The 22,225-nt window shown below is 46.6% G+C and overlaps 1 protein-coding gene across 1 annotated transcript in view; it reads right to left on the reverse strand.

Moving 5' to 3' along the window:
* Positions 1 to 3,573: 3,573 nt before the first annotated feature.
* The window catches only part of LOC102447214 (transient receptor potential cation channel subfamily V member 6), a 46,348-nt gene continuing 27,696 nt past the window's right edge, over positions 3,574 to 22,225 (reverse strand). The window contains exons 8-15 of the mRNA XM_006111851.3: positions 13,980 to 14,192; positions 13,132 to 13,218; positions 12,134 to 12,210; positions 11,634 to 11,799; positions 11,237 to 11,303; positions 9,140 to 9,408; positions 7,963 to 8,069; positions 3,574 to 4,732 (exon numbers count right to left, since the gene is read on the reverse strand). Of these exons, the coding sequence (XP_006111913.1) occupies positions 4,456 to 4,732; positions 7,963 to 8,069; positions 9,140 to 9,408; positions 11,237 to 11,303; positions 11,634 to 11,799; positions 12,134 to 12,210; positions 13,132 to 13,218; positions 13,980 to 14,192 (1,263 nt within the window). The 3' untranslated portion in view covers positions 3,574 to 4,455. The remainder of the gene's footprint in view (positions 4,733 to 7,962; positions 8,070 to 9,139; positions 9,409 to 11,236; positions 11,304 to 11,633; positions 11,800 to 12,133; positions 12,211 to 13,131; positions 13,219 to 13,979; positions 14,193 to 22,225) is intronic.

Below are 22,225 nucleotides of genomic sequence, written 5' to 3' on the forward strand. Positions count from 1 at the left end.
GGAGTCTCCATCCCTAGAGGTATTTAAGTCTTGGCTTGACAAAGCCCTGGCCGGGTTGATTTAGTTGGGATTGGTCCTGCCCAGAGCAGAGGGCTGGACTTGATGACCTCCTGAGGTCTCTTCCAGCTCTATGGTTCTATGATTCTATGAAAGGTATAGAAAAAACACAGCTGGATTTTCAAAACCAATGTGTAGTTTGTAGAGTCGCCAGTTAGAAGAACTTTTTGGCTGGAAACTGAATCAGCAATACAGAGCATCAAACACAGCATATCATTGGTAGAGTGTCACCGTGAAATCACACTTTAAATGAAAACAAAAGACGGTACAGAAAAACAGATCATAGGGACATTTTTTAAAGATTACAGGTAGATAGAACCCTGTTTAAGATACAAATTGGTTAAATAAAATGAGATTATTTAAAAATTGTATTTGATACAAAATCCTCCTGACTGGATTAGACTCCTCTTTCAGGGCCTGATGCAAAGCCAATTAAAATTAATGGAAGTCTTTGATATGTATGGTTCAGAGTATGCCCAGAGACTTGATGTCATTGCAAGAATGTCAGCTTCATTCAACTAAGCACTAATGTGAACATAAGTTCAATGCACTACCAACCTCCAGGGGGAGCTCAGTTTATGGCATGTCTTGGCCCCTAAAGTGGAACATTTACATACTCTCGGCCCAGCTGTTGGGGTCCAATGTTATTCCTACTGCTGTGAATGGCCAAAGATCCATCAACTTTTATGTAAGTTTTGGTTTTAGGCATTTCTCCTAATACTGAACACTGAGGCCAGAGCTGGACACAACTGGACTGAGGATATTATGCATTTTTAAAATGAAAAGTATCTTTAATTTTAAATTCACCCATACCTGATGATTGACTGGGATCTTATGCTTGCTTTCTTAGCTGTATCATAAAACTACTAAGGCTCAAAATCACAGAATACTAGACTCAGAAAATTAGGGCTGGAAGAGATCTCAGTAGGTTATTGAGTCCAACTCCCTGTTCGAAGCAGAAGCAACCCCAATTAAATTGTCAAGACTGGGAGCGTAGCCATTGTTATTTTAGAAAGTTCACCTAAATCTCAAAATCTAATTTGGACCAAACTATTTTCACGAAAGGAAAATAATTTGGGGTTTGTTTTTTTTTAAAGGAGAATGTTCCTTTGCTCTGCTGGATGCCAAACCCCAAAAAGCACTATCCAAGTTACAAGAGACAGAATGAAGCTGGCAGGTCAAGCCTTCCCATTCAATCCATGTAAACTGCAGAATAAAGTCAGTAAAACAGCAGGGCTGCATCTAGACTGGCAAGTTTTTCCGCAAAAGTGGCCGCTTTTGCGGAAAAACTTGCCAGCTGTCTACACTGGCCGCTTTGAATTTGCGCAAGAACACTGACGATCTAATGTAAGATTGTCAGTGTTCTTCCGCAAATACAATGACTCTCCCGTTCGGGAAAAAGCCCTTTTGTGCAAATGCTTTTGCGCAAGAGAGCCAGTGTAGACAGATGAGAACCATTTTGCGCAAAAAAGCCCCGATGGCGAAAATGGCGATCGGGGCTTTCTTGCGCAAAACCGCATCTAGATTGGCACAGACACTTTTCCGCAAAAAGTGCTTTTGCACAAAAGCATCCGTGCCAATCTAGACGCTCTTTTCCACAAATGCTTTTAACGGAAAAACTTTTCTGTTAAAAGCATTTGCGGAAAATCATGCCAGTCTAGACACAGCCCAGGAGTGGCAAAAAGTCAGTTAGATTTTAAAATTTCCAAAAGTTTTGTATGTTGTTATCATTAGTAACATGCATAAGGAAATATTGTTAATGTTTTTGCCTTCATAGTATCCTTTCTATATTTCACAAAAGCTTCTCAGACATCTATATTATATTTTTCCTGTATTGGTTTGCAAGTTTCTAATACAATAAAGGACGAAGGAGATTCTGAATTGGATGATATGATGCGGCAAGTAGCTCCAGCTAATGTCATTGTAAAAAACAGCAGAGCCAGTCACACTGATCTACATTTTAACCTCTATTTTATGCACAGAATGTAACAGGATATAACAGAAATAAGAATTCAAAGATTTTACACCTACTTGTCTTGTCCCATGGACACCTGTTTTTGCTAGTGAGTCTGTATGAACACACACGACCAACTGGCACTAACTCTCATTCAATGTTCCCTCTAATTTTTCCCATCCATGTGTGAAATAAATTTTGTTATTGCACTGAGACTTGTTGGATGTGCACCTCCAGCAGAAACACATGCTGCCAGCTCTGCTAATTCACTAGGCAACATTTGAATCTCTTCTGGGTGACCACTCGAACACTCAGCTAACAGGGAACACTGCTCTCATTTACTCCTGCATACTTGCAGTGCATTTAATGAAATTGTACAGCCTAACTGAAGAGAGATACGGCACTAAAAGTTTAAAGTGTGATTATGATGACACCAGAGACAGAAAATGCCCTGCTGAATTTTCAACCCTGGTGCATGTTTTGCTGACCCTTAGAACAACCAATTTTTGATTTGCAAATTGAGCGAATCACAACACTGAATCACTAGTTGAAAATTACCTCATGGTCTTCCATCTTAATTGTATCTCAGTCAGGTTTTCAACTGGTTAAAGAGCATGAATAGATTTGGAAAGATGAAGGAAAACTTCACCAACCCCTTTTTCTTCTCTCCTCCATTGATTAAGGACATTACATTATAATTACAGCAGCAATTCACAGTTTTGGTAAATGTGCAAAATCACATATTTCCCATTTCAATTAACATTTAGTGCAAAAGTGCAAATTCCTGTGGTTAAACAGGAGGGGCTGGGTGTATAGAGATGAAAAGACCAACCCATACTACTTCAATTCATCACAGTGTATCTAATATAAGTATTCATCTTAAACCAAGGGGGGAAATCCCCTCTTTAGGGCTCAAGCATATAGTTGAGTAAGGGGGAAATAGTACATTTAAAAAAATGCACATAATTTCAAAGGTCAGGCATCTGGATACGGCACTAAAGTCTTCAGTAGTCCCAGGCAGAGCATAGTTGCTGTGAAGTGTGGTAACAACACCATTAATAAGAAAGCCACTAGTTTCTGGTCCTTCACTTTTTGGTTCTGGATACCAAGACGTGGTAAAGGATGGCCTGTTTCAATGGTAGGGTATAATGTAAGCAAGTCATTTTTGGGTCCCCTTTAGACACAGAAACTCTCACAGCGGAAATGTCAGGCTACAAGTTGCATTCCACTTAGTTCTGCTATTGTGATGACACTCTAAGTCGCAGAGGGCATGAGGCCCTCCAAAAAGGCACCTAATTTCTTCCCTGTAATCATTTTTCTGAAAGACCTTGGTAGAGGACTAAAGAAATAGGTGAAATAAACAGTCATTGTGGAGCAGGCTTCATTGTACATTGTTACGAGACAAGACTTGTTTCCAAGTTGGCTTGCAATACTTCCCACTGTGTCTCCCCCAGCATTTGTTCCCCTTTTGCTTGTCAGCAGCTATATAGCCCCTTTCTACTCCTCCTCCCCTGACATAGCACAGGGTGATCTGGAATTGGCATGCTTCACCACAGCAGGCCCACAGCTGCAGCACTGATGTCCATGAAGACAGGGACTAAACAGCTTGTAGTCTCAACACAGCAAAGGTAAGAGATGGTAGGCAGATATCAGACTGAGCCAGAGACTTCTACTTTTCCATAGGAAACATGGCTCAGGATCAGTTCATTTGGGATCTTCATAGGGAGTCATCTCACCAATCCTCACACCCTCTTAAAACACAGAAAATTTCCCAGAGTAAAGATATGTGTGACTTATCCTTAAGTAATATGTAACTGGGATAAAACCAACAATCATATTTCTGTAGCAAACAAAATTAAAGTGCATTCGAATGGCAGGAAAAACAGTCTGTTCCTGTTAGAGAAGCAGTGTGGAAAATGCTGCTAACAGAGTTCGTCTTTTTTTGAAGGAGGAACATCTGCCAGCCTCTAGAATGCCAGCTGTATGGCGATAGTCCCTTTAATCACCGCATTGTCAGCAGCTACTAGTTTCCTGAGTTTAAATTTTGTTTTCAGTTCTGTACCAAAAAAAATCTCCCAAGTCAGCTCTCCTCAGTTCAGAAAGCACTGTGGTCTTTGTGGGACCGAGAAAAGGAAAATACCATTACCACAGAGCGAGAAAGGATCAGTTTGTAGTGCTGGCATATTTTTCTGTTTCTGTAGAGAGTTAGAGAGCTGAACAAACACCAAACCCCTTGACTAAGCTCCTAGCCAACACAGCAGCAAGGACACATGGAAGAGGAGACAGGGCAGTGGTGTCCATCCTACAGCAAGGAGCATTCCTGTTCTCGGAGAGCTCTTAACAGCTGTGGAGCACGGTGGCTATACCGGAGTTTCCACTGGCACCTGGAGAAGGTAATTACTTCAGCACCAGGTATCCATGTTGTGGAGTCAGGGGGATGTGTTTCAGACATGGTAGACCTCTTCCTCTTCCATGGCATAGTTGACTTCTCCTTGAAGTTGTCTGAAGGTGGTACGCCTCAAGATCTCCCAGCCACGGTGGGAACTGCTCTGGGATATGCTCCGGGACACTGAAGGAGCAACTGGTGCTAGGTCTTTCTTACAGGGGTTCTCCTCATCCAGCTTCTCGGAGCATTTGTCAAAGTCTTCCTTATCCTGGGTCTTAAATGCTTCAGTGTAACGATGCATCTTGTGCTTGTTGGGATCAACCCTGTCTTCTACCCTATAGAAAGGTGAGAAGAAATTGAATATACCAGAAACATACTGTCTTCTCAACAATTACTAGTAGTGCCACCAATGGCTGTGTCTACACTGCACCCTTCTTCCTCAAAACCTTATGCAAATGAAGCGTTGAGTAGAATATCGTCACACTTTATTTGCATAATTAATTAGGAGCAGTTTTTGCACAAAACCACTCCCTTGCACAAGAGCCATTCTTCCTGAAAAAATGAGGAATGTCTACACAGCTCCTTTTTGTGCAAAAGTCTCTTGCCCCAAAATGGCCCCTAATTAATTATGCAAATGAAACACAGCGATATTCTACTCCGTGCTTCATTTGCATAAGCTTTTGTGGAAGAAGGGTGCAGTATAGATGTACCCATGATGTTCTCTACCAACACCACATCCAGCTAAGGCCGTGGTCCCCAACACGGTGCCCGCGGGCACCATGGCGCCCGCAGGGGCATTTCAATGCGCCCGCCAGGTGCTCGGGGCTGGCCTGGCCCGGGCACATAGCGCACGGGCGCTTGCGGGGGGAGCGCGCTTGGCGGGGGGAGCGCCGGGCGCGCGGCACTCGGTGGGGGCGGGCGCCGGCCCCGGGCACGCAGCGGGGGGGAGCGCCGGCGCCGGGCGCGTGGTGGGGGGGGAGCGCCGGGCGCGCAGCACTCGGCGGGAGGGGGGGAGTGCCGACCCCGGGCGCGCGGCACTCGGCGGGTGGGGGGGAGTGCCGGCCCCGGGCGGCGGCCCTTGGAGGGGGCCCTGCCCCCGGGCGCGCAGCTATGGGGGGGCCCGCCCCCGGGCGCGCTAGTGTCCCCGCCCCCTGGTGCCCAGCGGGCAAACGGCCACGCCCCCTGGCGCCCGACAACCTCAAAAGGTTGGGGACCACTGAGCTAAGGACTTAGCACAGGGGTGTCCAAACTTTTTTCAAAGAGGGCCAGATTTGAAGAAGTGAACATGCGTGAGGGCCGTCCCCGCACTCTCATCCCCAAGGCGGAGGGCCTGCAGGGTTGGAGGCGGGCGGAGAGCGCAGGGCACGCCGGCCTCACGGCGGCCCGGGGGCAGGGTGAACCCGCGGGGGAGCGGGGCTGCGGACACGCCCTACAGGGCAGGCTCTAGGACCGCGGAGACCATGGGCGGCGGCGGCGCGGCCGGAAGCGGCGCACTGGGTGCGCCAGTTCAAAAGAGCGCCGGGGAGCCAGGAGAGGGGGAGGAAGCGGGGGCCGTATTAAATCGGAACACGGGCCGCAATTGGCCCGCGGGCCGGACTTTGGACATGCCTGACTTAGCACATCCATGTGGGAACTAGTCACAAGCAGAGCTCCTTTAGTTTCCTTCTGAAAATGAACTCTCTCTCTCTCTCAGAACCACCACCATTGGCTTCTATCATGCTCTCACCATCCCAAAACCTTCACTGCTCTGGGGCATCATTTCCTACCTCCTCCCCAGTTCTCTGCTCCTTTCATTGATTTCTTAACCACACCTTCTACTTTCCATTTGACCAACTGCAAATTCTTGGTGGACCTGCTCCACTTGACCATGGATCTATTTCCTCTTCCCAATTTCTTATTCGTCTATTCTGATCTTGGATCATCTGCCTTTCCCTGTAATTCTCCACTGTAGAGACCTTGGGAAAGACATTCTTCTCCTTACGCTGTGCTTTCCACCTGAAGCTTACCCTGACCCTTCTGATCCACTTCCCCTCCTTTATTTCACCCAAGAAGCCTTCTTCTCTGTTTAGCCTGCTACCCTCTCTCTCAGGGTAGTGGTCTGCTAACAGGTAACTCTGTGCCTGTAATATTATTCTGGTAACAGGTACATGATAGGACTTTGTGCACAATTGCATTGTGTCACAACCATTCTCCCATCATGCCCAATGTGGGATGAAGTGTGTGTGGTTTTATACAGCACTCTCATCTGGAAGTTATTCCCCCTCAGTGACACTGTATAGCTAGCTGATCATTGCCTCCAGCTGGCTTGAAATCCACAAACCTCCCCTATTGCTGAAAGCAGCGGAGAGCCCCTATTGCATAGCATAACAGCTCCCCCTTGGGGTCTGATCCACAAAACGCAGACATGTGAAAGGATAAATCCATACACAGGTCTTATTCTCCTATCACAGTAGTAAGAATCAGGAGTAAAGCCAGCATAAGTGAGAGGAGAATCAGGCTTGATGTTATCCAGACCAAAAGAAATAAAACCAAGGACTAAAAACCAAAATCCTGGATCTAAACAACTTCAAACTTTCAGGGTGGTTGTTGGAATTTGGTCCAAATTTTGTGGCTTGGGACTACTCTCTGCTGGATACATTCTGCTTCAGAAACACAAAACATAGTAACTTGACACTGTGGGGCTCATGTTAGACCCTAGGGTTCTGTCCAAATGCTGACTTCCCATATTCCTTTCCTGTTTTGGAAATATCTGAAGTGGGTTTCAGTGCTGGTAAATGCTATCAGGTTGACAGTCCTAGAGACTGAAGCCTTTTGCTTACCAAATGTACAGGAATAAGCTTCCCTAGTTAAATGAAACAATCAACCAAATGCTCCTCATATTTGGTATGTGGAGTAAACAGACAACACAGGGCCTTGGCCTCTCTGTTACGATTGCAGGTAGGAGCATGGCTTCTGGAATATGAACATCTATCTATGAAGAGCTGGACTGAACACAGCAACTCATTTCACATGAAGTGGCACTTGAATTGCCTCTAATCTGTGCAATTCTGTGTGCTACAGCTGGCCAGAAAAATTTAGTTAAGCCGGATTTTCACTGGAAAATCTGTTATGATTAAAATTATATTTTTGCAAAATCCCATTGATTTCAACAACGTATTTTGAAAAAAAAATGGAACTCTGTTTTTGTGATCATGTCTAAGTGTCCCATTTTGACATTCTTGGGACGAAAAGTTTCAATTTTTCATGTTCAAATTACTTTTTGTTTTGAAATGTATTGTATGTTATATAAACTAATATAAAGGATCTAAATTTAAGCAAAACATTTCTAATTTATCAAAGCAAATTATTTCAATTGACCTGAGATGAACAATTTTTTAAATTTCAAACTTGAAAGTTTGAAAAATGTTAAACTTTTGGGTTTTAGTCCTGATTCAGTATGAACTTTTTTTTTTTAATTGTGAAACTGTTCACAGAACAGAAATTCCATTTTCTGACCAATTCTAGTACGTACACACAGGCATATGCATGGATATCAACAAAGGACATGCCGAAGAAGGGGACTCACCTGAGGTACCACCGGTCCCCCAGTCCATACTCCTGTCCACAAATCCCAGAACGAGGCCAAAGGCATCGTGGGAGTTTCCGTTCCAGCATGACAGTAGTGGCAACAACCTTCCCAAATAGAGAGAAGGGAAAGTAAGAGAAAAAAATCCAAAGCACTATTCTGAAAAACCTCACTTTGAAAATCGTTGATACCTCCATGAGCAAAAGTTTAGAGGCATTGAAGGAAAGAGAGGCAACATTTCTATCCTGTCTATGAAGGGTCACTTAGTATTTTTGCATTAATTTGATTAGGGGTTGAGCAAACCATAGACCATCTTCAAACAATGGAAAACAGCATGTTCTTCCCCCTTACACATGGTAGCAGGGAATAAGCCAATCAGTGAACAGGCTATAGGAGATGACAATGTGCTTATAAAAACATTACAGTCATGAGCTGGGGGAGTGGCCAGTTGTTATCAGGAACTTACACTTCCTGGTCTCTCATGGAAAGGCAGGAGGCAGCAGAGAAAGGTCTAACATGTATCAATGGCTGGAATTTGAAGTGAAACAAATTCAAATGGGGAGAGTAATTAACCATTGTAATGATTTGCCAAGGGGCATAGTGGATTCTTCATCACTCACAATTTTTAAATGAAGATTGAATTTTTTTTCTAAAGGAACTGATTTAGAAATTATTTTGGGGGTAGTTTTATGGACATCTACAAGTGATCAGACTAGCGGATCCCTTCTGGCCTTGGGATCTATGACTCTATGAGGATTGTCAGTGAGTGAGGAATATAAAAGGACTGGGATGGACAAGAGGGGACAAAGAGGTTTCTGAGTTGTGGTTTGAAATAATGTGGAGTTGTGGGCAGGGCACAAAGAGATGGAAAGACTGGTCCCGATATCAGGAGCCGCAGAGGGGGCATTGAGAGTGCCCAAGCTATGTGAAATGATTTAAAAGATGGTGCTTGATAAGCAGAGGGAATGAGACAGGAGACAGACAGACACCAAAGCAGACATACTGAGCTGGGGATGGGTTAAACTACATCTTGAAATAAATGGGAGACTCAGTCGATGGTTCTTCACACTGAAGGTGGGAGTAACTACACCTGTCAGAAATTCCACCAGGCCAACTCTCCTCATTCTGAGGTGGAAAGTTTTCCCCATTGCCTGACCTAATATGACACAGCCCTCACCTGCGCTCTCCAAAGCTCGTCCCGCTCATGGGCCACGCGCCAGTGGGTGTCACCCATCATGGCAATGAGGAGGTTGAGCATGAGCAGGGTGGCGATGACAGCAAAGGCAAAGTACACCACACTGTACATGAAGGGCAGGTCCACGCTGTAGTTGGCAGGCCCATCAATGATGGTGAGGAAGAGCTCGAAGGTAGTGAACAGAGACATAGGATAGCTGTAGAACTGGCCCAGCTCTGCGGGGTCCTCTGTCTGGAAGATGATATAAAAGGCTGGAAGGGCACAAGGGAAGGAAGAGAAAGTTACAATAGGAATAATGTCCTGTTGTCAGCAACAGAAAATCTGAGGGATGGAATCAGAATGGGGATTCTTGGTGTCTATCTGTGTATGCATGATGGGAGCTAATTCCTGGCTGGGACCTTTGGGCATTACAATGTTACAAGTAATTAATGATAAACAAGCTGTGACATAGCAGAAGGCCCTGCTGGGGAAAGTTATAGCATCATTTCCACAGAAATACATTCCTGAGGAAAGTCTGACCTCCAAAATGAAAAATTCTGTGCAGGGTACTTTAAAATTCTGTAAATTTTATTTGTGAACAAATAAATGTGGAGTCTCCAGACTGGCAGTGGGAAGCCAGTTCTAGGGCATGGACTTAGTGGTGAGGCTGAACCTGATCTTGACAAAGTGCAAGGGCTGGGTCTGCCCCAGAAACACCGGGAGGTCCTCCCTCTCTGCAACAAGCACATGTGGAGGAGGCTGGCTCAGCCCAGCAGGATCCAAGTGTGGAGGGGCTTAGTATGAGGAGATCGAGGTGTGGGGTGAGAGGGCTCTCTTTGGGGCAGTCTGGATGTGCAGAGATCTAGATGCACAGGAGCTCATGGGGAGTGGGGTTCCAAGTGCAGGGGCACCAGGTGAAGATGGTTGGTTGGAGCTCAGCAGGGGCATGGGTGCTGGGGAAGTGCAGCTTGGTGGGGCAGGGATCCAGGTGCAGCTTACTGGAGCTCAGTGGGGTGGGGGTATAGGTGGAGGGAGGTCCAGCGGGGAGGGAGTTTGAATGTGGGATGCCCAGCAGAGGGTGGCCTGGGTGCATGGGTGGTAGTCTGGATGCATAGGGTGGGGCTCAGCAGGGAGGGTCCAGATGTGGGTGGATGGGGCGTGGCAGAGGAACACCAGGTGTGGGGGTCAGTGAGGTTTGATTTGGGTTTGGGGGTTTGCAAGGAGGAGGGACTTCACAGGGGGAGTTTGGGCTTGGTGTGGAGTGAGAGGCAGTGACAGTTGGCAGGGTGGGGAGGTGGGTGCAGAGGCTTCACAGGGACGGGCTCCGGGTTTCAGGTTGAGGCTCAGCAGGGAGGTCTGGGTTTGGGTGGGGCTGAATGCATAAGTGTGGGATGGATGAGGAAGCTGCTCTCCTTGCAAAGAGCCATTCCCTGGTGGCTGAGGAGTGATGGGAGCAGGAAGTGGGTGGGGGAGCAGGGCTGTGGGATGTTTCTTGGAATGGGTCTCTGGGACTGGCTGCTCCATGCAAGGGGAATAGTCTCCTCCCCCCACCCCAGCCCAGCTGGGACTAGCAGGCTAGGAGTAACAGGTTGGGGTGTCCCAACTGCCAGGTGTGGGAGGGTGGTGATCAATGGGGCGGGTCTAAGCACAGGAAACAGGGGGGCTCCAGATGCAGGGGGTGAAGGTTTGGGGGGGTCTGAATATGGATGCATGGGAGTTGGGAAGGAGTATGACCTGGCATTCACTTGAGTGTTTCCAGCCCCAAGGCCCCCACAATGATTTATCTTACCACTGGCTGCTCTGGGCACCCAAAACAATGTGCCTGTACTACTAGGGAGGGACTCATGGCCACTCTTGCATTTTCCCTATGCTTCCCCATCAGAAAGTCATTTTTCTGAAGGAAAGTAAAGAATTTGATGTTGGACGTTAATTTTGCACAGGACTAGTGGCACAGAATTCTCTCAGGAGTAGAAATGGAAGCCATGTGTTGTCATAACCCTAGCTGGCTCACTCAGAGAGGGCAAGCTGATGCTAGGCTGAATTACCCAGATGAGACATGGAGAAGCAGAAGATGTTACATAACCTGGTGTATGATCTCACCTGATGAAAAGCCAAGTATCACCACTGCCATGAGCCAACAGAAGCGCATGAGGTCTCCAAATATCATCTGCAGAGTAAAGAGACAAGGATAGGCTCCATGAATCCTGACTTTCCCACTAACCCAAGGACCTTTTCCCCTTCTCAGTGTTCAATACGAAATATGTCTGACGTTAAGAAAAGAGCATCAGAAAATCCTTATGGCTAACACCTCTGTCCAGTGGAAAAGGCATGCATCTTGCCCCTACTGACAAGACCTGAGTTATTCCTGTTACAGAAAAGGCTTCATTCCCATGATATAATACAGATACGTTTAGAGGAAGTCTGTTCTTCTGATTTCCCCTGTGTGGACATGTGTAGTGGGATCAGTCTCTGTGTAACAAGACTTTATTGTCCTTACCTTCTGAATCATGATGGTGAAGGGTCCCAGCATCTGAAAGCCTCGTGCGAAGTACATGACGTTGCACCAGCCCAGCACCAGGGCGAAGGACATGGGGACCACCTCTCCAGTGGTGCTGGTAAGACGCATCACCATGGTCACCAGGATCATACAGGCATAGGTGATGCTGTGAGAGGAAGAGGGAGAGCCAGAATGATCAGCATAGGAATCTCATCATCCTTCATTCCTTTCAATTCACCAACAGGTACACTCTGTCCCACATGTAGATGGAAATTGGCAATATATCTTTATGCTCCTCTGTGCTTGCTCACTTCCTAGGCTGCCAAGTATCTTTCTCTGTGTGTGTCTTTCATGCACACATACTATTTAGAAAGAGAAAAAAGCCAAGAGAAACAACACCCAGAAAAGGGGAGAGGGCAGGTATAATGACACGGTAAAGAGAAGTGAGACAGAAAATGAGAGACAAATTATTAATGAGATTTGGCAATGTGGAGGCTCACATAATGACGTGGAATGGTCCTCCAAGGATGGTTTGTCCAAAATACTTGGTGGCTCCAACTCGAAGTATATCTGGAATCTAAGAGGAACACGCTGTTAAGTTTAAGGGTCAGTTGGGTTAACCCAAGGAAATGATCAGAATGATCATTCCCAATTTACAAAGAGTTCTGTTCATCACAGCAGTGGTCCCCAACATGGCACCCGCGGGGGCATTTGTGTGTGCCCACCAAGTGCTCAGGGCTGGCCTGGCCCCAGGCACATGGCACATGCGCGGTGCCAGAGCCGGCCCCGGGCGCATGGTGCACGGGGAGCGCCGCGGATTGGCCGCCCGCGCTCTGCGTGTGCGGCGCATGGGGGGAGCGCCGGCCCCGAGCACGCGGCGCTTGCAGGGTGCGCCGGCCCTGGGCGCGCGGCGCTTGGGGGGGAGGGGGAGCGCCGGCCCCGGGCATGCGGCTATGGGGGGGGCCCGCTCCCGGGCGCGCGACTATGGGGGGGGGCCCACCCCCAGGCGCATAAGGGGGGGCCCCGCCCCCGGGCGCGCAAGTGTCCCCGCCCTGTGGCACCCGGCGGGCGAATGGCTACGCCCCCTGGCACACAGCAACCTCAAATGGTTGGGGACCACTGATCCACTAATTTAAAATTAATCTCCAATTGTGGTGGATATTCAGTGCTGAAAAGCAGACATATTTGGGCAGGAACATGGAATCTGTTTAGGAGCACAGGGCACTACACAAACATTCCAGACCCAGGTGGAGATATATTTGGCCAAGATGGGGGGCCAACACCCTAACATTTCTATAACGTGCCTGAAAACCTTAGTGATAAGTGGTCACAAACTCAGTTTGAGAGATGGCACTTCTGGTAGCACAGCGGAGGCACTATGGGATCAGACGGAGGCACTGAGGTACAGAGTGGCCAACACATGCCAGTCTCTACTTAGCTTAATAAGAGTTCTCTTGATTAGAATACAGGGCTGTGTGGTTCAGACTGTTGCCCTTACCTCCAGGATCAATATCACTACAGCTCCAATAACTGTGATCAGCTCCCCGACCAGCCTAAGCTCATCCTCATATATCACATAGGATTCCTGAAAGGGGAAACAGAGAGGGTACTGATTGGTGTAGGGAAACACTATAGTACCCGGAGAGACCACAAGAGCCATGCAGGCTCAACTTGAGCAACTGAGCCACCAGGACACAGAGGATTTCCCCAACTGTATCCCCACCCCACCCCTGAGAAAGAGTATGGAGTGAGGAAATGAAAAAAGGCACATCTGTAGCCACTGAGGAGCCAGCAAGATTTCTCCAATAAGTTGGATTAGTGCCCTCAACTAGGGATGTAAGCAACTAGTCAAGAAGACAACTACTCGATAAGTCTATGCTTAAATCAGCATAAAAGCTGGTTCCCCCCCAGCACTGTCTCTGCAGGGGCGCAGGGGCACAGCGTGGGATTGCGTGTGAGCCAGGACTCAGCTGTCCCGGCTTGCACCCAGTCCCCTGCTACACCTCTGCCTTTTAAATATAGTAAGAGCCAGGCGGTGCTTCAGCAGTTTCCTCCTTTATTGAAAAAAAAACCAGCAAGCAAATAAAGTAGCACTTTTTAGACTAACAAAACATGTAGATGGTATCATGAACTTTCATGGGCACAGCCCACTTCTTCAGATAGACTTTTATTAGTCTATAAAGTGCTACCAGACCATTTGCTTGCTGTTTTTTTCTGTAACAGACTAACTCGGCTACCCCCTGAACCTCCTTGACTAATTGACTACTCGATTAGCTGATTAAATGCAATTTAATATCCTTATCCCCAAGCCCACCCATGATCCTCCAGTCCCTGCACACAATGCACCTGCAGCATCTTCTGAACATAGATGGTATTGTCTCTGTCATTCGTTTTGTTTTCTGACCGAGCCTTCAGAGGTCTGTAGACACAGCACATGGTGAAGCAAATCATGTACAACACATAGAACAAGGCCAGGAAACAGAAATAGGGACGTCCATACATATTCCACTTCAGGCTCACTAGCTCCTTCACAGGTGTGAGGTCTAGAATCTGACGGGCCTGAGAGAGAGAGAGAGAGAGAGAGAGAGAGATCACTTATTAGCTGCGAGAGACTCTGGTTTAGGGGCACTCTGCATGAGTTCCTGGGAGGACATTAACACAAGCTAATTTCTCCAAAGGCATTGCAGCATGAGAACACTACATTTATTTCATATACAAGCAAATTCTTAGATCAGTTTGCTTTAGTCCAGCTGGCCAAAGTACTGTTGAACCAATGCTAAGAAAACAGGGATCACTCCAGCACTCTGGTTTTATCATGAAGAGGGAAAGAGGGAAGGAGAGTGAGAGGGTGCATATGTTGTGTGTTGGAGATGATGGAAACATGAGGACTAGTCTGCAACTCCACACTTAATATTCTGATGTAGTTCTCTGCTCTACTAAATTGCTATTGGGTTCTAGCTCAGAGGTGGGTATATTCCTCTAGTGATTGAATGACCCTTATAACATCAGTGGGGATGTAAAACACTGCAGAAAAGCACCCGTATTCTTGAAAACAAGTAATAAATCTCATTTTTATGATCTCCTCCATCTAGAATAATCTCTACCTTTTATGAGTCATTTTACACACTTTAGGATGTGTATACAATAGGGATGAGCTAACCTCACAATGTCAATGGTTTTTGAACCTTGTGAACTGTTCTGGAGATTCATAGAGTGCACAAAACTAATTCAAGTTTGTGAATCTTCTTTTCCTGTAATTGGAAGTTATTTTGAAAACTGGCTCAATTAGAGCTAAAAGTAACCAGTATTATATAAGAGACAGCCTCCCCTCCTCTCCCCCCCACTCCCCTCCACATCCTTCCACTGACAAATACTGCCCAGCCATTAGAGAAAAGATCTGCAAAACAGAACATTGGATTCTATATCGAATTGACTCTGCTCATCACTCAACATTTGCTACTGGGGAAGAATCCATCTGAATGTAAGGTAGCTGACTCGAAGAAATAATGATGGCAGCTCTGTCTTTCGAACCATTTAAAATAACACTTCAAAAAGGCATTCCTGCAATATCTTTGAAGAGTGTATGAGGGGCTGAGGCATGGGGAAATGGAAATAATATATTATGATTATATTCACTCCCTCTTGTTTTCCTTGCATTTTTAGGATTTCATGAACAGAATTTCCAGTAGTTCCCACTGAATGAACTTCCCCTGCAAAGTAGCAGATCTGAGTCTTTCCTTAGTAGGTTTCTAAAGTCCTTTCATCAAAAGTTTTGTTGGCATTAAGCCATTTAGGAGAAGAAAGGGAGAGGGTTGGAAGACAGCTGACTGGGAAACACAGCAAAACAAAAAAAGTTCAGAAAAAATAAGAGAAACAAGTGATAACTTTATAAAGGGTTTGGCTTGTTTGTCACCAGTCATGGAGTTCATAGATAATACATAACCCTGTAAGTGCATGACAATCTTTTTATTGACGTTTTAAATGATATAGTAAAAATAACACTGCACTTTTTTTTTTAGTTTTCATATGTGAGATTTTTTTCCATAGCAACAATAATGCACCTATGAGTCAATTACAAAACTGAGAAAAATGTTCATAGATCTGCCATAGGAACAGAGTGAGAAAATCAATTACAGCTTTTCAATAATGAATGAGAAACACACATCATTTTGCAAAGATTCTGAATTATAGATAGTTCTTTCATAGGAACATTCTAGTATAAACTCTTATGGAAAAAGCCCACAGAATTTAAAAGGCAATAGGATTCTATAGAAATATTTCTTTAACAGAGAATGGTTATGTCTACACTACAAAGTTAATTCGAACTAACAGAGGTTAGTTCGAATTAACTTTGATAGGCACTACACTAGCGCTCCGCTAGTTCGAACTTAATTTGAACTAGCGGAGCGCTTAGTTCGAACTAGGTAAACCTCATTCTACGAGGACTAAGCCTAGTTTGAACTTACTAGTTCGAATTAAGAGGTTTGTAGCCCCTTAATTCGAACTAGTGGGAGGCTAGCCCTCTCCAGCTTTCCCTGGTGGCCACTCTGGCCAACACCAGGGAAACTCTATTGCCCCCCTCCCGGCCCCAGACCCCTTAAAGGGGCACGGGCTGGCTGCGGTGCCCGTGCCAGGTGCAAGCCTGCCAGCACCCAGTCAGCAGACCCTGCACCTGGCACGGCTCGAGCCCCCCAGCCCTCCCCCTCTTCCCGGGACCAGGCTGGCGGCTCCCGGGAGCTTGCCCGGGACCGCAAGAGGTAGGCACCCGCCTGCTCCGGTGCAGACATCGTGGACCTTGTCCACGACCTCTGCACTAGACACAGGAAAGTGGCCGTCTAGGGCAGGAGAGCTGCCAGCCTGGCCACCCAGGAGCAGGTTTGCATGAAAATCAAGGTGGTCCAGTGAGACCCCCGACCCTGAGCCCTGAGCTTAGAATGGCCGTACTGGGTCAGACCAAAGGTCCATCTAGCCCAGTAGCCTGTCTGCCGACAGCGGCCAACCGTAGGGACCCTGGAGGGGATGGACCGACGACAGTGACCAAGCTATTTGTCTCGTGCCATCTCTCTCCAGCCTTCCACAAACTTCGGGCAGGGACACCATTCCTACCCCCTGGCTAATACCACTCCATGGACCCAACCTCCATGAATTGATCTCACTTCTCTTTAAACTCTGTTCTAGTTGTAGCCTTCACAGCCTCCTGCAGCAAGGAGTTCTACAGGTTGACTATTTGCTTTGTGAAGAAGAACTTTCTGTTATTCATTTGAAGCCTGCTACCCATTCCTTTCCTTTGGTGTTCTCTAGTCCTTCTATTACGGGAACTAATGAAGAACTTTTCTTTATGCACCCTCTCCACGCCACTCATGCTTTTATAGACCTCTATCATATCCCCCCTCCGTCTCCTCTTTTCTAAGCTGAAAAGTCCCAGTCTCTTTAGCCTCTCTTCATATGGGACCTGTTCCAAACCCCTGATCATTTTAGTTGCCCTCCCCTCTCCCAGCCTCTCTCTTCCCCTCTCCCACCTCCTTTTCCCAGTCTCCCCTAGTTTTGTTCAATAAAGAGAGATTCTATTTTTGAACACAATTGTCCTTTATTTTGTACATCAGGAAGGGGGGCTAGAGAGGGGAAAGTGGAAGGAGGTGAGGGAGGAATGGGGTACGAGCCCCCGATGGGGAGGACTGGACTGGCTCTGTGGGCTTCTGGGGGTGGAACCTCTCCTGCAGCCCCCCAATTGCCCCCTCTCCCCAGATGGCAGCCTGCGGCAAGTGCAGCCGGTCTGATGGCCGAGTGCTGTGATGTTCCCAGTGTGGGTACTCCTGGCAATCCAAGCCAGGACTGCTTTGCAAGTGGGGCACCCCTGAGAACTGTCTGTCCGAGGTGGGGGTCGGGTCCCTTTAAGCACAGCCCTCGGCTAGCCTGAGACAGCAGCTCCACGCTCTAAGTCCTCATCTGATGCCCTGCCGGCACTGCTTCCGGCCATCCTTAACCCCGGTTCAGGGTCCACTCTGTGTGGACATGCTAGTTCGAATTAGCAAAACGCTAATTTGAACTAGTTTTTTAGTCTGGATGCATTAGTTCGAATTAGCTTAGTTCGAATTAACTAATTAGTTAGCATTAGTTCGAATTAGCGCTGTAGTGTAGACATACCCAATGAGACATGTTCTACAGAATTTCTTTACCAATATATAATATTTAATAGAGAATTGTGTCCCTGCTGTAGAATTTTGTTAAAAGTTTTGAAAGAAAGCTACAGACATACTCTCTTGACTTCATAGATATGGCCCATAGAAAGGAGATATTTTATATATTTGAACTGGAAAAAAAGCCAAAAGAGTGACTGAGGCTAGTTCTCTTCAATCACATCATTGTAGAGATGCAGAGCCTGATCTTCAGGAGGTGTAAATCAGACTAGTTCACCTGAGGTAAATGGCATTATGCTGGTTTACTCCAGATGGGTCTTGGGGCTCAGTTTTGCTCTCCCATATGTGATGTAATTCCCACTGACTTGAGTAGAAGGTACGCCCATGTATTCAAGGCAGAATTTGGTAAATAGTTGGTATGTTTATGGTATGTTTATGGTGGATCAATTTTTTATATAGACATCAGAGAAATGGTTTATATAGACATCAGTCATAATATGCTAAGACAAGAGTCAAAGCCAGCAGCATACTGCTTCAGTAAAAGTCAGCATATGGTGTGGTCTCATTTGAAAGTTATTCACATATAAAATAAATAAGCCTCAGAGAATGTGTTTGTTTGCTCTCAAAAAGAATTGGCAAGGTTAACAAGCTCCTCCCTGGCAAACAATTTATGTTTCCAAGAGTTCACAGTAAGTTTGCCTCTCAAGGTGAATGAGTTCTTTCTCCAGAGAGGAAGATGAAGGCAGATTTCTAACGCATTTAGCATTAGCCTGAATTATGACAGTTGCTTGCAGAGATAGCAAGACAATGACGTTTGTTATTGTTCTAGAAAGGTCTTTAAGTGATCCTATAATTGGTAGAGATTTAGGATCATGAGACCTAAATACATCTGGAATATAGAAGTCCATGATATTAGATATTTTTAGGGGCAAGAAGTAAAATTCCAAATTTACTCCTCAATGGACAGCAAATAGGGATCTCAGGTCAATAAAATATTATATTTGCATATTTGAAATAATCTGTATATTTGTTGTCCATTTAGTGCTGATACCTATTTGCTTCAGCGGGGGCCAGCAACCTTTCAGAAGTGGCATGCCGCAGCGTACCTTCCTGTCCTGGGCCACGCTGCTCTCCTGAGGCGGGGGAGAGACTTTCTCCACCATGCGCCCCACTTGGTCTCCTACCCATAGGCGTGTGCAGCACATTTCATTAGGGTGTGCACCCAAATAATTTTTTAAAAATGCACTTTGACCCCCCCATTAGCCACACCCCTGACCCCTGCTAACCACGCCCCTGACCCCCATTAGCCATGCCCCTGGAGGTAACCCTCTCTGGGCAAGATGGGCACATGACCAAAAGTAAAAAGTGTTATGTGACCCCCGATGCAAGGACTTTTCCCACCATCCTCCTACCAATAGGCTATGTCTAGACTGGCAATAAAATATTATATTTGCATATTTGAAAACTTTTCCGTTAAAAGCATTTGCGGAAAAGAGCGTCTAGTTGTCATGGATGCTTTTCTGCAAAAGCGCTTTTGCGCAAAAGCATCCGTGGCCAATCTAGATGCACTTTTGCGCAAAAAAGACCCGATCGCCATTTTCGCGATCGGGGCTTTTTTGTGCAAAACAAATCTGAGCTGTCTACACTGGCCCTTTTGTGCAAAAGCTTTACACAAAAGGACTTTTGCCCGAACGGGAGCAGCATAGTATTTCCGCAAGAAGCACTGATTTCTTACAGTAGGAAGTCAGTGCTTTTGCGGAAAAACTTGTCAGTCTAGACACAGCCATAGGGATTAGTCCCCACCAAGCTCTCCCCCCATGCAACTATCCTGCAATTGCATTAATCCAATGTGTGTGACATTAATGAGGGGGTGGAGAGGCTGGGGGAGGGGGCGTGTTCCCTCTAAGAGTTTCCTCCCATGAGCAGAATGAATTTTGTGTTGTGCACCAGTGCTGAATTCATGTGGCTTGTTTGGATGTGCCATTGTGGCACCCAAGTTATTAATCAATATCTACCTTTCCCCTCTGCTGCCATGTCTCCTCCCCTTGCTCCATCGACTCCCCTGGTGCCTGCTGCCCCCCGACTCCTCACCCTCCTCTGCTGTCCTGACTCCTGCCCTTCTCAATGCCCTCAGCCTTCCTGAGACCTGCCCCCCTCCACCAGCCCTTGTCTCCCCCCTGTGCCCACTCCTCCAGTAGCGCCACTCTGATCATGTGAGCTACCCCTCCTCATCCCTTCATCTAACACCTCCCTCACCTCTCTCCTCTGGTGCTGGTCCCTCCCCTGCAGGTGTCTGCCCTTCTGCTTCACCCCCCAGAATCCCCTGGCACCTGCACCTTCCCTTACCCCTGCAGTCTCCTGGTGCCTCCCCCTTTCCTCACTGCCCCTGCCCCCTTTGCCCTTTTTTCCTTGATGCCCATCCCCTCACTACCCTCAAGGGCACTGCGCCGTGCTGGGTAGGGGCGTTCCCGGGCGCCTCAGGGGCGCCGCATCGTGCTGCTGGGCCGCACGGTGCTGCTGGGCCGTGCGGTGTTGCTGGGCTGGGTGGGGCCCAGGGCGCAAAAATGGCTCAGGCTAGCCAGCCCGAGACATTAGAGTGTGCCTGGGCACTCCCGGTACACCCCGTGCGCACGCCTATGCTCCTACCCTGGGCTCCCAGGCAATGGGAGGCTATGCAGCTCTCGTGTTCCACCTCCCCAGAGCACTGGGGAAGGTAGGATGGAGAAGGCAGTGCGCACATTGCTGTGGAGGGGGGAGGAGCACTGTGCACACACTTCCTCTCAAGTCGGATCTCCCCTCACCAGGAAGCCGTCACTGGCTTCAATCTTGCAGGGGGCATAATGCTGGATCACCAGCACAGACTGCCCATTGCAGGTGGGAAGGAGCGAGGGGTAGCCCATTCACTGTGTGTGCCACTGCAAATCATCTTGCTTACCACTTATGGCACACATGCTGTACTTTGCTGACCCCTGAGCTCTACCAAGTCAGATGTTTGTTCTAAGCCTGAGATTTTTGTATGAGACTCTTGGAGACATATGGAGCGAAACTCAAAAGTATACAGTAGATATTCTTCCACTCAGATCAGACTGCCCTACATCTATTCACAGGTGTACAGAGTCCAAATCTGGGCTGACGATGTACTTGGAAGCAGGAAAAAGATATAAATTAAATTAAGGGCTAAGAGTTACTTAAACCTATATCTATACTACTACAGAAAGCTGACCCAAGCTACCCAACTTCAGTTATGTGAAAGATATAGCTGTAGTCAGTGTACATTAAGTGGAGTTACTGAGTGGTCTACAGAGTGAAGGGATGATGGAAGAAATTCTACATTTAACCTCCATTATTCTTTTAATCTGGGGTACAGTAATGGGGTCAATGGGGGAGTGATCTGTGATTAATTTGGTGGGTCTTCACTAAACCTGCTAAATCGACTGCTGGTGGATTGATCTCAGAGCATGGTTCCCCGCTGTAGTGTGGATGTAGCCTTAAACTACATACTCTTCCAATACCCTAGGATTTTTTTTCTCTTGCTGCTCTATTGTTCCAAGCCATTACATCACTCCAGCTGAGACTCTCTTGGACCTGATGGGTACTGTGAGTGGGGTGTTCATAAGTAAGCTGCATCCTGGTAAGTAGGTGTGAGTCTAAGGGCGTGTCTAGAAAGTGAGCTAGTGAGTGGGAGGCTGGGCTATCAATATACAAAGCACTAATTGGGTATGTGAACCCTGTACCTGTCCCGTGCACTCAACAAAAGTAGATCAAAGGTCACAAGGGAACTTTAAGGATGCGTCTACACTCTAAGCTAGGCATGTGATTCCCCTGTTTGCGTACATGTACTCACACTAGCTGTCATCAGGCTAGTGTGAATTTAAATAGCAGTGTAGCCTCAGTACACAGAATAATTTCTATCCCATAAACAGATTACAATAATTCATCTGAATATAGGCTTTAGTCTTGACAACAATCCATAATAAGCTTTTTTAAAATTCTCTGATTGCCTAAAATGATGTTAGGTGTATTACTGAGATTGAACTAGTCTTGTAGTGGTAGTAGAAGTGAAGATTCTGTGAGCCTAATACAGAGCTGAACCTAAATGAATATAAATGAGTTGAAGATGAGGAGATTTAGCTTCTGACTCGTCTATTTCCTACCCATGGCCTGATCCTTCTCTGACACCAATGTAAAGCAAAAGTAACTCAACTGATGTTTATAGCCCACTGATTTCAGTCTCAGTGCAGATTCTGCTACTGACTTCCTCTGTGACCATGGGCAATGCACTCTGTGCAAAACTGTTAAAAGCACTGAAGTGATTTAAGAGCCTAAGGAACATTTTCAAATGGGATTTAAGTATTTTTTGTAAATTTTGCCTATCAGCTTTCCGTGCCTTAGTTCCCAGACATAAACATTTCTCCTCTTTTTTGTCTTTTTAGAGTGTAAAAGGACACAAATAAT

Source organism: Pelodiscus sinensis, chromosome 1 (genome assembly GCF_049634645.1).
Source record: "Pelodiscus sinensis isolate JC-2024 chromosome 1, ASM4963464v1, whole genome shotgun sequence".
In the NCBI taxonomy this organism is placed as follows: domain Eukaryota; kingdom Metazoa; phylum Chordata; order Testudines; family Trionychidae; genus Pelodiscus; species Pelodiscus sinensis.